The sequence below is a fragment of the Aquarana catesbeiana genome, linkage group LG10, assembly GCF_042186555.1.
Source record: "Aquarana catesbeiana isolate 2022-GZ linkage group LG10, ASM4218655v1, whole genome shotgun sequence".
Classification (NCBI taxonomy): Eukaryota; Metazoa; Chordata; class Amphibia; order Anura; family Ranidae; genus Aquarana; species Aquarana catesbeiana.
In genome coordinates, this window is record NC_133333.1 from 223,736,257 (window position 1) to 223,754,152 (window position 17,896).

Consider the following 17,896-nt stretch of genomic DNA (forward strand, 5'->3'; position numbering starts at 1 on the left):
TTTTTTATTAAGCCCAGTTTGCATGGACCATGAAAGAGGTTTTTTTCTCTGGGACGGGGTTGTTTCCCCAGTTGGTTAAAGACTGCAAAAAGAATTTGCAGCAGATTTTGACCATTCCTTTCTCTATTTATAATCTTAAAGTAAATCTAATCTCTAGGCAAAATATCTTGTTTTGGGTGGAGCAGTGTTTCTCAACCTTTTTCAGACAAGGCACCTTGTAATTTCAGCACAATCTCGAGGCACCCCATTCTAAAATGTAAAAAACGAAACTATTCGTTTTATATAATACAGCAACATTCACACACGAGATGCCCAACACTTGAGGTGATTTATTCTATGAAAGCAAATGAACCTTTGCATACTGGCACTGACTAGTATTCCAATGTTTCTCTTCTCCCTCGGTTGCTCTGCCTTACCTAATGTGACCCCAGTGTTGACAGAGAGGGGCAGAGGAGGGGAAAACAAGGATGTTGTGCAGGCACCCAACGTCCCCCTTATCAACTGATGACATCATTGGTTTTTAGGAGGCCAGCAGCTGGAAGGTTGTAATAGTGTACAATGAAAACCTATGACTTTGTGCAACTAAAAAGCAGGCTTGATTCAGCAGCTGGCTTGTATACAGTTTTTTTAGGCATTTTGTAAAGGCACCTCTGAAGAAACCTGAAGGCCCCCTGGGTGAGAAAGGCCGGGATAGAGTAAGGCCAGTCATAGACAGAGAATCTCTTTTTTGCAACCATGGATTGCAGGAAAGAAATTTGCTTGATTCCCCCATCAACACAGTGTTGGCAGGAGAATCCCTCTGGCAGAGCCATTGTGTTCTCCCAGGGGGGTGAACACAGCCATTTCATGCTAATGGCTATAACAGCATGTAAATGTAAAATCCATCAGGCTGTTTGTACCCAAGTAAATCGATCCATCAACTTGGGTACATTTAAGCTGCCCATACATGGTTTGAATCTCAACCTATACCTGCTGAACCAGCTGTGATTCCAGCCGTCTATGACCAGCTTTAGTCTTCATCAGGCCTCAGCACAGCCCCCCCTAGTGCGTTCTGTCTTGCTTCTATTAACATCACCTGCTCAAGCCCTGAAGCAGGGGGAGGCTTTGTTTCACCATAATGCGTTGGATGTACTTGTTGCTCTTAACCATTAAATGTTTCAAAAAAGTCCTTCAAGTGAGATGAGCTTTTGTACCACTCCTCTGTACACATCCAAGAATTTACTGTAGTCAGCCAATGACATTACAGGCTGATGAACAATGGCAGCCTTTTAAAGAGTGGCATGCGTGGTGAAACATAGGAAAGCATGAAGAATGTAATTCCCCAGCCTCAGCTACATCATGGCCCTGACCTCATCCCTGCCCAATTGAGCCAAGTCAATCCACTGATCCACAATCAGCTTTCCAATACATGGTTCAAATCAGGGGCGGCCCTTCCATTAAGGGCGTGCCCCCCCGCCCTGTCCGTTGCCACCCCCGCCCTGTCTACTGCCACCCCCCTCATCCCCTGTCCATCGCCACCCCCCTCATCCCCTGTCCATCGCCACCCCCCTCATCCCCTGTCCATCGCCACCCCCCTCATCCCCTGTCCATCGCCACCCCCCTCATCCCCTGTCCATCGCCACCCCCCTCATCCCCTGTCCATCGCCACCCCCCTCATCCCCTGTCCATCGCCACCCCCCTCATCCCCTGTCCATCGCCACCCCCCTCATCCCCTGTCCATCGCCACCCCCCTCATCCCCTGTCCATCGCCACCCCCCCATCCATGCGTTCGACCCCTTTCAGGTCACCAGCGCATGGATTCCAATGCGGGGGGGGCTGTTTTTTTGAAGCACCGATTAGAGTCAGAGGCTCTAATAGGCTTCAATATAGGGTGGGCTTGGGGTGCAGAGAGTGCGCTCTGATCCCACCCAGGTGTGTTACAACAGCGAACACTAATCCTCCTCCCGGCCAATCAGGAAGCCAGTTTTGACACCGGTCCCCGATTTGCTGAAAGGACAGGTGATCCTATTGGACGCCTAGGAGGAGGAGCTGGAAGCCACCATGGAGGAGAGGACACGGAGCAGCTGCACCACGCTGCCTGCCACCCGGTGCCACTGATGGGGTAAGTGCCAGGCCGACCGGTAAACAGCACGGGGGGGGGGGGCAGCAGCTTAAGGAAGGATTGGACCATCTGTCAGGTTTTCATTTGTCTGAGTCCCCAATGCAGTGATTTTGCTTGCCCTCAATCTGGTTTTACTAATGAGGAAACATTTTTGGATTCATGTCCACTTTAAATCTAAAGCTGGCCACACACAGTACAGTCTGATTGTACAATCTTTGTAGAACATCCTTCACATTTACCATGTAGTTTCCTGAGCGTAGGAAAGCTCCTGGAAATAATGTCATGCCTGTGTAATCCCCACGTGCTTGATAGTCTCTCCAATTTTGCATCAAAAAACTTTACACTAAAGTTCACCGCTTGACCTCCCTTCCTTTTGTCCATGCTACAAACCTCCATATCGCTCGTTTTTCTGCTGGAACGTTTTTGTCTTTTTTTACCTTCTGATCTTCCCACAATGCCTTGCAACAGCTGCTGGAGGCAGCTAGAAATGGCTGCTCAGCGCCGCAGCCAGAGCAACAGTAATAAAAAAAGATTCAATAAATTGCCTGAAGGAGACTCGATGCGAAGGTACACTGCGTGTTACAACAGATTAAATATTTTTTTTATGATAATGCCTCTTGTAACCTGGTCCTTTTTATAGCTATTGTATGCAGTGTAGAAAAAAACAGTCCACTAAAAACGTGCTTAAATATTGGCTAGTATTAAAACGGAGGATGGGATAACAATTGTTTTAATGGTTGGTTCAGCGGTTCAACAGTGTTTTCTCACGTTACGCATGATGCTAGTATACCGAGTACAGTGATTTCAAGCTGTGTATTTTTGTTTTTTTTAATATGTGGACATGCATTTATCATTAGAAATATGCTTTGCATCCGCTTTAAACAAAAGCCTTTTTCACTGAAATACAATACTGCTTAAGGGCCGCTGTAAACAGTAAAAACATAGCTTTTTGTTTTGAGATTTTGCAGTTATGAAATGTTTATAAAAGTATAAGGCCTCGTTCGTACGGGCGATGATACCCCGTATAGCATGAAACGATCGTTCTCGAAAGTCTCAGCTTCCAGGTGTGGCATGCAGGCAGCCCATTGAAGCCTATTAGGATGCAATGGCTGCACAAACACAGCCGCTGGTCCCATGTGACAAATGTGTGGGTGCGGGAGAGTGGCACACCTCCCAACGTTTTGAGATGGGAATGGGTGACACCTATCAGCAAAAGTATGCGGGTATAGGACACACCTCTTGCTTCGCTCCCTTTAATGGAGAATTGTACAAAAAAACAAGATTGGTTAAACCCACAAGCAGGGGCGTCGCTAGGAGGTGGCTTTTGGGGCTATAGCTCTGAATCTGGGGCCCATAGCCCTGAGTCTCTGCAGGGGTCCCCAAGGGGTGGGGAGGCTCCCTGGGGACCCTGATGTAAGTGGGGGGGCTCTCTGGGGACCCTGATGTAAGGGGGGCTCTCTGGGGACCCTGATGTAAGGGGGGCTCTCTGGGGACCCTGATGTAAGTGGGGGGGCTCTCTGGGGACCCTGATGTAAGGGGGGCTCTCTGGGGACCCTGATGTAAGTGGGGGGGCTCTCTGGGGACCCTGATGTAAGGGGGGCTCTCTGGGGACCCTGATGCAAGGGGGAGGCTGTCTGGGGACTCTGATGTAAGGGGGAGGTTCTCTGGGGACCCTGATGTAAGGAGGGGCTCTCTGGGGACCCTGATGTAAGGAGGGGCTCTCTGGGGACCCTGATTTAAGGGGGAGGCTCTCTGGGGACCCTAATGTAAGGGGGAGGCTCTCTGGGGACCCTAATGTAAGGGGGGCTCTCTGGGGACCCTAATGTAAGGGGGGCTCTCTGGGGACCCTGATGTAAGGAGGGGCTCTCTGGGGACCCTGATGTAAGGAGGGGCTCTCTGGGGACCCTGATGCAAGGGGGAGGCTGTCTGGGGACTCTGATGTAAGGGGGAGGTTCTCTGGGGACCCTGATGTAAGGAGGGGCTCTCTGGGGACCCTGATGTAAGGGGGGGGCTCTCTGGGGATCCTGATGTAAGGAGGGGCTCTCTGGGGACCCTGATGTAAGGAGGGGCTCTCTGGGGACCCTGATGTAAGGAGGGGCTCTCTGGGGACCCTGATGTAAGGAGGGGCTCTCTGGGAACCCTGATGTAAAGGGGGCTCTCTGGGGACCCTGATGTAAAGGGGGCTCTCTGGGGACCCTGATGCAAGGGGGAGGCTCTCTGGGGACTCTGTAAGGGGGAGGCTCTCTGGGGACCCTGATGTAAGGGGGGGGGGCTCTTTGGGGACCCTGATGTAAGGAGGGGCTCTCTGGAAACCCTAATGTAAGGGGGGCTCTCTGGGGACCCTGATGCAAGGGGGAGGCTCTCTGGGGACTCTGATGTAAGGGGGGCTCTCTGGGGACCCTGATGTAAGGGGGGCTCTCTGGGGACCCTAATGTAAGGGGGGCTCTCTGGGGACCCTAATGTAAGGGGGGCTCTCTGGGGACCCTGATGTAAGGAGGGGCTCTCTGGGGACCCTGATGTAAGTGGGTGGCTCTCTGGGGATATATACACACACACTTATATTACTGTATACACGTGTATATGCCCACCCAAGTGCACAAATTTCTTTACTACACTGCTATGGGCTCTAGCCCCAGATCTTTTGTAGACCTAGCAATGCCCCTGCCCACAAGTGCTTTTTTTTACCACTTACATAACTTTTGGAATTTACAAATGCAGCAATTTAGAAATCAGATGAAAGGTTTAGAACTGGGAAACACTTTTTGATGGATAAAAGTGCATATTATATACAACTATATAGATCAGACCAAAATGAGGGACAAATGAGGAGGAATGAGGGACAGAGGGACATTGCTCCAAATCAGGGACAGTCCCTCGAAATCAGGGACAGTTGGGAGCTATGGAGTGGCCCCCGAATGCACACTGTCTATGTTCAGGAGCATTCACCCGCCTGTCATATTTATGACCCGCAGCTTTGTCCGCGCAGCCGCTGCATCTTATTAGACTTCAGCGGGCTGCCTGCACGCCACATCTGGAGGGTGAGACCCACCAAAAACGTCCTATTGATGCTGTAAGAGCATCATCACACGTGTGAACAAGGCCTAAGCTGAAAAATCTAAAGCAAAAAAAAAAAAAAATAGGCAACAAGTGGCACATCGCAAGTAGAAACCCCCTAAGGCTCGGTTCACATTACTGCGACCTGAAAGTCACGCAACTTACAGTGCGACTTTGCCAGGTGACTTCCTGACGATTTGCTTGCGGCTTGAGTACTACTTTGATGCATCTTTGATGCGAGGGAGGGGCTACACCGCAAGGAATGCCTGTGTAATCCTCCTGTAATGTTGGATCCAAATCGCATCAGTCAGATGAGGATCTGACTTGGAGGCGACTTCCATTAAATGGGCACAAGTCAGATAGAAGTCGTCTTGAAGTACAGGAACCTTTTCTAAAGTCCGAGTGATTTCAGTAGGGCTAAGACGGCTCTCATTTAACTTGGGATTTCACATGTCATGCGACTTGGGGGTCTCACAAGTCAGATCCCAAGTCGCTGCAGTGCAAACCAGAAGGGCCTGTCTGCTAGGAGAGAGGGAAGGGTGTGCCACTGTTCTCAGTCATTCAGCAGTCTGTGTAATCTGATCTTCCTGGCTGTTTTGTAAACTTGGTGGACCAAGTAACAGGTTCATTTAAAGTGCAAATGAACCCTCACTTTGTAAAACATTCCTTTAAGTTTAAAACAGAAAGGCAAAACATTTGCGTGTGGTTTAAAAAAAAAAATTAGAACTTTTATTTAAGTGATCACATACCCTCTGTTCTCACCTGCATAAGAGCTGGGGGGAGGAGAAACAGCAGCACACTGAGATTCCCAGTGAATGGCTGTGTGGGGGGGGGGGGGTCAAGTCTGATCATTGGAGGAGAGCAGGCTGAGTTCCCAGCACAGCTAGAGAACTGACCATGGTGTGTTCGACTGATTAGTGTGGTCAGTTTATACTAGGAAAGCAGAGGGACTGGCAGGATCACCAGGGATTTTACATAAAGGAAGCAATACAAAGAGAACAGGATACTTTCTCATACATTTTGGGTTTAGATATTCCTTAAGTCCTGCCTTTACCAGTGGCTTATACTCCCCTTTCTGCTCCATTCTGCCATATAGAGCAGAGGTCACCAAACTTTTTTAGTGAAAGGGTCACGTCGTATATTAAGCAAATACTTGCGGCTCAAAAAAAATAATCTGTTTCGTAAGTGATTTCCCCCCCCCCATCTAATCAGACTCCCCGAGTCCTCAGTCCCCCATCCTACCTTAGTATCTTCACCACAGCGGCAGCATGGCACAGGGCAGGAGGCGGAGCAAACCCTCTTGAATTTTTGGGCAGTCCTGGATGGTGCCGCCCTGGGATCCGCATCACATGTTTCTATGATTGCATTGAGCCAGACGCCAGCACCATAGTAATGAAGGATGAAGCATGTCTCGGCCGCTCAGCATCATTGGTTGCTACAGTGCTGGTGGATGGCCCGGCTGTACCATGGAAACGCATGATTTGGATACAAAACAAGTTGTTGCAGGCTGGAAGTGGCCCTAGGGCTGTAGTTTTCAGACCCCGGATCTAGAGCAAGAAAAGGCAGCCCACCCCAGTTTCAAATCAACTTGTGAAAGCCTACAGAGCGCCAAAGACTCTCTCCTTGCCCCATGTAACAGAGCGGAGCAAATGATCAGGCACCTGTGCTATTACATGGAAGGAAGGGGTGCGAGTCACATGCTCTGCAATACCCCAAAGTACTGGAGATTTTTCTTTAATCCCTGTGGCTGAATTGAGTGGTGGGGCAGCAGAGAAAAAGCTGTCTCTTAGGGTGGGGGGGAGATGAAGAATGTCAACCCAGAATTTCATATTCCTGATATGTGCCTGCTTTACCATGTACTTGTGTGAAAGTCTCCTGTGCTCTTTGTATTGCTCCCTTTATGTGAAATGTTTCCTTTATGTGTTCCTGTCAATCCATCTGCTTTCCTATTAACAAACTGACCACACTAGGCAGGAGAGAACACAGCATGGTCAGTTTTCCTACTGTTCTGAGAACTCAGCCTGCTTTCCTCCAATGATCAGACTAGTGCTGACACCCCCCCCCACCACCACCAGCCATTCACTAGGAAGCCACAAGGCTTCACTGCCAGTTTCCCTCAGCGGAGATGGTGGCAGATTGAAAAATCAGCTCCGGTGAGGACACAGCAGGATTACTGGACAGGTAAGTGTCCTAATAGTAGAAGTCAGCAACTACAGTATTTGTAGCTGCTGACTTTTCATTTTTTCTGAAGGAGCCTGAAGCTCCTCTTTAAATTTCAGTCCAGTAAATACCTTCCAGGTGCATCGAAGCAAAAGGTGTGCAAAGTCATATAGGTCAATTTTCTATTGAAAGCAGCCACAGCCTGGGTAGAAAAACCTGTCCCCTGCCAGTCTCCTGCAATTGAGGACTCCTGATCTCTGCGGGGAAGCAGTGGTCTCATTGCAGAGGTCAGACCTATAGCTCATGCTCCCTGCTGATTGGAAAGCTTTGGCTCTGACTTAGCACGGCGTGGATTGGACTTCTATCAAAGAGACAACTGTTTCCTCAAAGATCAGGAGTCCTTCTTTGCAGGAGGCTGGCAGGTGACAGGTTTTTCTACCCAGACTGTGGCTGCTTTAGATAGAAAATGAACCCATATGACTGTGCACACCTTTTGATGGATTGCACAGCCCTGGCCACAGGTTTTGAGAAGGACACAAATATAAATTTTCACAAGGTCTGCTGCCTCAGTTTTTATGATGGCAATTTGCATGTACTCCAGAAGGTTATGAAGAGTGATCAGATGAATTGCAATTCATTTTAATGTCCCCCTTTGCCATGAAACATTTCCACTGCATTTCAGCCCTGCCACAAAAGGACCAGCTGACATGTCAGTGATTCTCTCGTTAAAGTGGGTGTCAGTGTTGATGAGGACAAGGCTGGAAATCACTCTGTAATGCTGATTGAGTTAGAATAACAGACTGGAAGCTTTAAAAGGAAGGTGGTGCTTGAAATCATTCGTCTTCCCCTGTTAACCATTGTTACCTGCAAAGAAACATGTGTGGTCATCATTGCTTTGCACAAAAGGATTTGCAGGCAAGGCTTTGCTGCTATTAAGATTGCACCTAAATCAACCATTTATCGAATCATCAAGAACTTCAAGGAAAAAGGTTCAGTTGTTATGAAGAAGGCTTAAGGGTGCCCAAGAAAGTCCAGCAAGTGCCAGGACCGTCTCCTACAATTGATTCAGCTGCGGGATTGGGGCACCACCAATGCAGAGCTTGTTTAGGAATGACGACAGACAGGTGTGAGGACATCTGCACGCACCGTAAGGAGAAGACATTTGGAGCATTGCCTAGGTGTCAAGAAGGGCAGCAAATAAGCCACTTCTCTCCAGGAAAAATATCAGGGACAGACTGATATTCTGCAAAAGGTAAAGGGAATGGACTGCTGAGGACTGGGGTAAAGTCATTTTCTCTGATGGATCCCCTTTCTGATTGTTTGGGGCATCAGGAAAAAACCTTCTTCGGAGAAGAAAAGGTGAGCATGTTACCATCAGTCCTGTGTCATGCCAACAGTAAAGCATCCTGAGACCATTCATGTGTAGGGGTTGCTTCTCAGCCAAGGGAGTGGTCTACTCAAAATTTTGCCTAAGAAGACAGCCATGAATAAAGAATGGTACCAAAACATCCTCCAAGAGCAACTTCTCCCAACCATCCAAGAACAGTTTATTGATGAACAATGCCTTTTCCAGCATGATGGAGCACCTTGCCATAAGGCAAAAGTGATAACTAAGTGGCTTGGGGAACAAAACATCTACATTTTGGGTTCATGGCCAGGAAACTCCCCAGACCTTAATCCCATCGAGAACTTGTGGTCACTCCTCAAGAGGCGGGTGAACAAAAAACCCTCAAATTCTGACTCCAAGCATTGATTATGCAAGAATGGTTTGCCATCAGAAGTTGATTGACAGCATGCCAGGGTGAATTGCAGAGGTCTTGAAAAAGGTCAACACTGCAAATATCGATGTTATGTAAAAAAAAAATAATGTAGTTGTCAATAAAAGCCTTTGACACTTATGAAATGCTTGTAATTATACTTCAGTATACCATAGTATAACATCGGACAAAAAGATCTAAAAACACTGAAGCAGCAGACTTTGTGAAAATTAATATTTGTGTCATTCTCAAAACTTTTGGCCATGGCTGTATTTACTGGATTTTCTGGGTCACTCTGCACTATACTGGCAGGGGACAGGTTTCTCTTCTCAGGCTGTGGCTGCTTTCTAAAGAACAGACTGCAAAGTTGTACTCACGCTGGCAGTTGTTGACGTAACATGTTGACTAAAGACTTTGAAATCTGCAAGCACAATGCCAGCTATTCCTTTCTTGATGTACTTGCCGCTCTAGGCCATAGGTGAATTAAATATTAAATCCTATGGGACACAATAGAGTCTGTGTCTGAAACAAGTCAGGAAGGGAGAGAGAACTCTTCCTGTGCCCGTCTATTTGGACAGCTGTCACTTTACATGCCAGTTACTGCCGGTGGCAGGTTGAGGCCTCATGAAGGTACATTCCTGGGTGTGGGATTGTTCACCTTCAAGCCATTCCGGTGGTTGTTTCTGTGCCAGCAGATTTTGCCCCCCAGAAATGTACCTTCTCTCTTCAAAACAAGGATGACCTTCAGTTTAGGGCAGGCGAGGACGGCACGCAGTGAATTCAGATGACTCGGAATCCGCACATGACATTTCTGGTGATTAGGATTCTGGAGCGTTGTAGTCGTCCAGCTTGAAGGAGGTCTGCAGAGCTGTTTTAATTCATAAAACCAATAGAAAAGTTTTCCGTGCAATTTGCAAGGATCCCTTTCAAGGTTATGTACAACATCTGCTCTTGGTTTTTTTTATTTGCGCACTATAAAACAAGAACATCTGGAAGTTTCTGCATTCAGGGACCAATATTTCTGGACCGCTCTAAACAGTCTGCTTAATTTAATTACTAGGTGTTCTTTACACATCATGCAACATTTTATGCAGTATGCATTGTGCTTTCTTTTTTTTTTTTTTTTTTAAGTGGATTTAAACTCAGTGAAAAATTACTGTGCTGTAAGGAACAACTAGAAATGTTAATTGTGTCAAACCATCCCTGAAAATGTACCCGATGCCCTAAATTCCTCAAAATAAGTTCACTTCTGTTGCTTGAGCCTCATAGCTGTATGTCTGCAGTGTGAGATCATCTAATGGGGCGTACACACGGTCAGACTTTTCGACCGGACTGGTCTGGCGGACGCCGGCGGAGAATCCGATCGTGTGTGGGCTTCACCGGACCTTCAGCGGACTTTTCCAGTCGCAAATCTTACGGACTTTAGATTCGGAACATGCTTCAAATCTTTACGTCGTAACTCCGCCGGACGCAGAAATCCGCTCGTCTGTATGCTAGTCCGACGGACAAAAACCGACGCTAGGGCAGCTATTGGCTACTGGCTATGAACTTCCTTATTTTAGTCCGGTGTACGTCATCACGTACGAATCCGTTGGACTTTGGTGTGATCGTGTGTAGGCAAGTCCGTTCGTTAAAAAGTCAGTCGAAAGTCAGCTGGAAAGTCTGTCGGACCAGTCCGGTCAAAAAGTCCGCCCGTGTGTACGTGGCATAAGGCAGGGGTCTCCAAACTTTTTAAACAAACTAAACAAAGGGTCAGCTTATTGTCCTTCAGACTTTAGGGGGGGGGGGGGGCGGACTGTGGCCAGCAGGAGTGGAAATTTTCTTGGCATCAGCTGGAGTAAACATTGCCACATTTGGTATTAAGGGGAAGACTAGTGTCCCATCATTGGGAGATCATGTTGGAGAAATGGTGCCTCATTGTTGGTGTCAGTTGGCAGAATAGTGTCTCGTATCAGTGGGTGGAAGAGTGCCTCAAGGGCTGGATAAAGGCAAGCGAAGGGCCACATCTGGCCCCCCCGGGCCGCAGTTTGGAGACTACTGATCTAAGGAACTCTGACTGCTAATCGCACCAGATTTCGAGTAAGGTTTGGTGATGCTACTACTGTGCTGCTCACTGTTCTCCTTGCTGGAGAGAAAGCTGTACCTATTCTGTCTCATTTTCATGTACTTTGTCTTGTATTGAACTGCATTAAAGTCCCATTGGACAATTCTACCCACAGGGAAGCTTATAATGCAGCTTACCTGTAGGTACAAGGAATATCTCCTAAACATGCATCTGATTCAGCACCCCTCACATGCTCTTTCTCTAGATGTCTTTTCAATTTTTATATTGAATGTTTTATAGCAGAATTTTTTTTTTTTTCTTGTTTATAGCGCAAAAAAAAAAAAAAAATGCAGTGGGGATCAAATACCACCAAAAGGAAGCTCTATTTGTGGGAAAAAAATGACATAAATTTTATCTGGGTAAAGCGTTGCAGTTGTCAGTTAAAGTAACGCAGTGCCGTATCGCAAAAATGGCGTGTTCATGAAGGGGTGGTAAATCTTCTGGAGGTCAAGTGGTTAAGGCATCTGTGGAACTTCAGAACAAGTCTCTTGCCAGTCTTAGAAGTTACCTATAACAGTCAACTCCATACCTGTCTTTTTTTTTTTTAACCTCCACCTTCCCCTTAGAGCTAGGAGTGTCCACTTGCAGCCATAGACATAACATTGCCCCCCCTGAACCCACCATAACGGGGCCACAATGTCTCTGCCAGTTTTATGTATACTTCTACTATCAAACACCAGAAGATTTATTTCTTCTTTGTCCTCTTTCTGCCTCTGCAGTCAATTCAGGAACCGTCTATTTTTTTTTTTCCTTTTCTTAACCGTTGCATCAGCCGGAATCAAAGGCTATAATTAAAATGGTGCAGGCATTCCATTCTTTGCCGTTTATTGTCAGTTGTATCATGGTCAATTTGAATCCAATGGCTGCCTATGAAGTAAATGCGAGCAGGCAGTGTAATTGGAGGCCCATTCTCATTCATTGTTCCTGTACCAGTTAATGAAAGAGAGTGGAGTCATGTTGTAATGCAGTATACCCACGAGCCCCGCCGCCTTGCTGATCTCTCTGAAATTGAATCGGCACATACAGAGAGCCCACGGGCTCAGAGCTAGTAAATAGTTCACATGACAAATGCAACCTCATCGCTGTATGACTGCCAGCCAAACAGATCGCCTGTGTGATTTCTATAAGTTATCATGGTTTGGGGTCAGTTTCATTTTTACATGATTTTTTTTACACCTTTTTCCTTTTTTTTTTTTTTTTTTTTTTGTGTGTGTTTTTTTTTTTTTTTGTTCATCTAAACTTCAAGACAAACTCTGGAATAAGCGAGCGTTGTCTAAGTAAATCTGTCATGTGTATTATTTCTTGTATCCTACAGCCCTGATGCCCACTGGCACCCGCTTATCATTCTGTACACAGGCAGAACGGCAATCTGCCTATGTAAACAGGGCAGATCGCCGTTCTGTCAGTACAGAAGGCATGGATTCTGTGTTCCTGTAATGCAATCACAGCTGATCATCATGAGAACCAGGAAGTGCCAGTTCGTCGGTTCGCGCTGACAAGGAGAGCTGATCGGCGGCTCTCCCTGTCAGAGAGGGGGGGTCTGTGCTGATAATCAGCACATTCCCATCAGATGTGTCAGTGAGTGCCCTGCAGTGCCCCAATAATAAAGTCTGCCAGTGCCCACTACAGTGCCAATTAGTGTCCATCACAGTGCCAATCAGTGCCTATCACAGTGCCAATCAGTGCCTAGCAATAATATCTATCACTACCTGCCCAATCAGCGCTGCCCATTAGTACCATCTATAAGGAGCCTTTCACACGGACGGCTGTTCTGACGCAGTTAAAAGCATATAATATGTTCTGTGAAATTCAAGACTCCAGGCACTGCAATCAGCTGCATTTGTACAGTGTGATTACCTTTGTTTACTTGCGTTTACAAGCGGTTGCGTTTAGCTGCGCTTGGAAAATTCTTGCCATTTCTGATGTGCTTCCAGTTGCTTTTCTTTCCTTGTTGCCGCTGCTATCCGCAGGAGAAATAGTTACACTGCGATTACCTGCAGTTATGTGCAGATAGCTGCACTAAATCACTCTTGGATGCAGTCAATTCTATTTTTTCTATCCGCACCAAACTGCATGTAACTAAAACGCAGCTAAACGCAGTGTGTGAATGGGGCCATAGGAAAGCATTGTGTGCTTTTAGCTGCAGTAGAAAACTAGAAAATCCGCAGCTAAAAGCACAATTCTATCCGTCCGTGTGAAAGGGGCCTAAGTGTCCATCAATGCCGCCTATCAGTGCCGCCTGTCAGTGCCGCATATCAGTGCCCATCAATTCTACAAATTAGTGACAACTCATCAGTGCCCATTGGTGCCGCCTCATGAGTGCCGACTTATCAGTGCCCATCAGTGAAGGAGAAAAAAATTTTATAACAGAAACGAAGAAAAACTATTTTTTTTTTTTTTTTCAAAAATGTTTAGTTTGTTTAGCAAAAAATAAAAACCACCAAAAGAAAGCTCTATTTGTGGGAAAAAAATGATAAAAATGTAGTTTGGGTACAGTGTACAACCGCGCAATTGTAATTCAAAGTGCGACAGTGCTGAAAGCTCAAAATTGTCCTGGGCAGGAAGGGGTGAATGTGCCTGGTATTGAAGTGGTTAAAGAAAAGATAACAGTCACACATGGTGGAGGTTCACTGATGTTTTGGGGTTGCTTTGCAGCTTCAGGCACTGTCAATGAATTCTGTTGTGCAATGTAGAGCCCAGTGTCGGAATGTTGGGCCTCTGTCAGAGGTCATTGGGTCTTACAATGACCCAAAGCACACATCAAAAAGCACCCAGACATGGTTTAACCACTTGCCGACCGCTTACCATATTTGTACTGCAGCAGGTCGACTCTATAAAGCACATACTTGTACGTCAATTCGTGCAATAGTCACTAAGGGGCACGTGCGTGCCACTCAAGGTGCGATGGGACGCTGATTGGACAGAGGGGGAGCCAATCAGCGGGTCCAATGTCTGCCGGCGACCCGCGATCCTTCCCGAGAGGCAGAACAGTGGTCTGCCTATTATAAACAAGGCAGTTCACCATTCTGACAGGGGAGAAGATAGAGATCTTGTATTCCTGCTAAGGAACACGGATCTTTGTCTTCCCCCAGTCAGAGCAACCCCCACACAGTGAGAAAGCATCCCCTAGGGACACATTTAACCCTTTGATCGCCCCCTGATGTTAACCCCTTCCCTGCCAGTGTCACTAGTACAGTAACAGTGCATAATTTTAGCACTGATCATTGTAATAATGTCACTGATTCCCACAAAAGTGTCAGGTGTTTGATTTGTCCACAGCAATGTTGCAGTCCCGCTAAAAATCACTGGTCGCCAGCATTACTAGTAAAAGAAAATGAAATAAATAAAAATGCCATAAAAAAATCCCATAGTTTTAGACTTTTGCGCAAACCAATCAATATACACTTATTGGGATTTTTTTTTTTTTTTAAATTTGTAGCAGAATACATATTGGTCTAAATTTGAAGAAATTGGCTTTTTTACATTTTTTTTTTTTTTTTTTATTCGATGTGTTTTATAGCAGAAAGTAAAAAAATAATTTTTTCGAAATTGTCACTTTTTTTATTTATAGCGTAAAAAATCAAACGCAGAGGTGATCAAATACCACCCAAAAAAAGCTCTATTTGAGGGAAAAAAGGACAGCAATTTTATTTGGGTACAACGTCGCACGACCGCGCAATTGTCAGTTAACGTAACGCAGTGCCGTATTGCAAAAAATGGCCTGGTCGTGAAGGGGGTAAAACCGGAGTTGTAAAGGCAGAAGGTTATTTATCCTAATGCATTAAGATATAAAAAGCATTCTGCGTGTAGCAGCTGCTCTAGCACCCCCTAATACTTACCTGACCCCCTCTCTGTCCAGCGATGTCCATGAACCCAACGGCCATTAGGAACTCTCCTCCCTCCTGATTCGCTGAGACACAGCAGTGGCACCATTGGCTCCCTGTAGCTTTCACTTAGTCAGTTAGCCAATCGGGGGAGGGTGGGGGCGGGGCAGAACAGCAGCTCGGTGAATGGACGCACGGAGCTGCAGCTTGGGTGCCCCATAGTAAGCTGCTTGCTGTAGGGGCAACCGTTAGGAAGGAGGGACCAGGAACAGCGAAGAGGGACCCAAAAAGAGGAGGATCCAGGCTGTTTGTTTTTTAAAAAAAAGAGACTTTACAATCACTTTAAGACAAATCAAGACATAGCGCTTGAGAGTACTGAACTGGCCACCTATGACTCCAGATCTAAATCCCATAGAGCACCTGTGGAGAGATTTCAGAACAGCAGTTGGGAAAAGGAACCCTTCCAATCTGAGAGACCTGGAGCAGTTGGCAAAAGAAGAGTGGTCCAAAATTCCAGTAGAGAGATGTAAGAAACTCACTGATGGTTACAGGAATAGATTGATTTCAGTTATTTTTTTTCCAAGGGGCGTACTACCAAATATTAAATTGAGGGTGCCAATATTTTTGTCCAGTCCATTTTTGGAGTTTTGCGTGGAATATGTCAGATTTGGCTTTTTGTTTCTCTACTTTTTTTTTTATGTCCTACCAATACAACCAAAAAAAAACATGAGAATGCCTAAACATATGTACAGTAATTGCAGCAGTTTTCCGGGCGAAGTGGTGCTTTATCAGACAGAAATGCAGGGGTGCCAATATTTTTGGCCATGACTGTATTACATTTTTGGTTTTGGGTTTAATTCAGCTTTAATTTTATTATATTTCGCAGAGTGAGGGATCATTGACTTGTACTTATTTATGCCAATACTTTTTCTCTTTCAGGAGAGTGAAGATGCAGTTAAAGTATTAGCAAAGGAAAAAGATCTTTTAGAACGGGAGAAGTGGGAGCTTCGTCGCCAGGCCAAGGAGGCAACAGACCACGCCAGCGCCTTGCGATCGCAGTTGGATTTAAAGGAGAACCGAATCAAAGAACTTGAAGCTGAACTTGCAATGGTGAGATATAAATCAAACTTATGTTCCTATCAATACTTGAAATGGTTTTAAAGCCACTTTTTATCAAACTAATCTTGCCCATAGAATACATACCTGTAATGAAGTAAGTGAATACCTACCACCCCCCCCCCCACCTTAGAATACCAGGCTAATTCAGAGAACTGGTCAGCCTAGGTCTTCAAAAACTGACACTTCCTGGAGTGTCAATTTCTTGGTCTCCCACAAGGCTCAAGGGTTCCTTCACCAACCTCCACATCTATATCGCATACTAGTATTGTGGTTGACAGGAGGAGTCACTCAAAGCTGTGTGGACCAGGAGATCTACACTCGCGGAAGTTTTGCTTCTGAAGAAGACTCCACCAGTGATTTTTCTGGATTGGAACAGCAGGCATCATGGTCATCGGGAGGGCTAAGTATTCACTTTCCTCTTTACATGCCCTTCATACTATATGGGTCTTTTTCATTTGGTGTTTGTAGCTGTAGTGTCGGGATACAGTATATAGTGCAGAGAAGGAGAGAAAAGAAAGTGGAAATGTTTTTAGAAGGTTGTAGTGTATTTTGGATGAGGATGAGAAGAGGTAGTTTCTGTCGATTAACTCAGAGAAAGGGATTTTAGTAACAAAAAAATCCGTTATTCTCCCCGCAGACAACTGACACTTACATAATGCAACTGGATAAGGTTAGGTTGGGTGAGCATTGGCCATACACATAATGTCTACCTCCCCTAGATGTCTCCTCAGCATTATGTCTTCTGCTAAATTACAGGTTCTCTTTTACAAGGTGTGAACTCTGTAAAGCTGTAGTTGTGTCATCTCACTAGCTTCACTAACCTAGAACACATCTATACAGATCAGGGCTCCCTGATTTTTTTCTTCAGCCTTCCTGATCTGTATACTTGGCCAACATAACAGCCAAGCAACTGGCATTTTCATTAGGAGATCGGCAATGGCTGCCGCTTTACCTTCTCTCTTGATAGGGTTACTTTAAATGTCATCTCTGTTACATGAAATGATGAACACTTTGTAGAAGGGAAGATAAACCAACAGCATGGGAATCTCTTGGCCTGCAGGCAGTAAAAATGAGCGCAGTGAGTGACTAGGAGAGAGGGCGGAGGTGAAGGGGGAACACAAACACAAATCTGGCGGGTACGTTTGGCAGCGCACAGTGTGACAATCTAAGAACAGTATATTTTCATTGGCTTACAAGGTTAAATTTTGAAGAGCAATGCATGTAGGTGGTCATATAAAATGACGGCCTGTATAGCTTGGTGGCAAAAGCAGAAATGATGTAACTCCTGGTAACCAATCAGATTAAACTCCTAGCAGTGTACGTGTTACATATAATGAAGGTAAATGAAATGCTGCTACTGGTAGCCAATGTTATGTTCTCTCTTAACAGTGGAGAAAATAATTATTTGATCCCCTGCAGATTTTGTAAGTTTGCTCACTTACAAAGAAATGAAGGGTCTATAATTTTTATCATAGGTATATTTTAAGTGATATAGACAGAATATCAACCAAAATCCAGAAAAAAAACACACGATACAAATGTTATAAATTGAGTTGCAGTTCAGTGAGTAAAATAAGTATTTGATCCCCAAGCAAAACGTGACTTAGTACTTGGTGGAGAAACCCTTGTTGGCAAGCACAGAGCTGAGATGTTTCTTGTAGATGATTACCAAATTTGCACACATATCAGGAGGGATTTTGGTCCACTGTATAGATCTTCTTCAAATCCTTAAAGTTTCTTGGCTGTAGCTTGGCAACTCGAAATTTCAGCTCCCTCC

The 17,896-nt window shown here is 45.7% G+C and overlaps 1 protein-coding gene across 4 annotated transcripts in view; it reads left to right on the top strand.

Moving 5' to 3' along the window:
• KAZN (kazrin, periplakin interacting protein) overlaps positions 1–17,896 on the top strand; it is an 879,961-nt gene that overhangs the window by 812,885 nt on the left and 49,180 nt on the right. For all 4 annotated transcript variants that reach the window (XM_073603357.1, XM_073603355.1, XM_073603353.1 and 1 more), the window contains exon 7: positions 15,940–16,110. In XM_073603357.1, the coding sequence (XP_073459458.1) occupies positions 15,940–16,110 (171 nt within the window). The remainder of the gene's footprint in view (positions 1–15,939; positions 16,111–17,896) is intronic.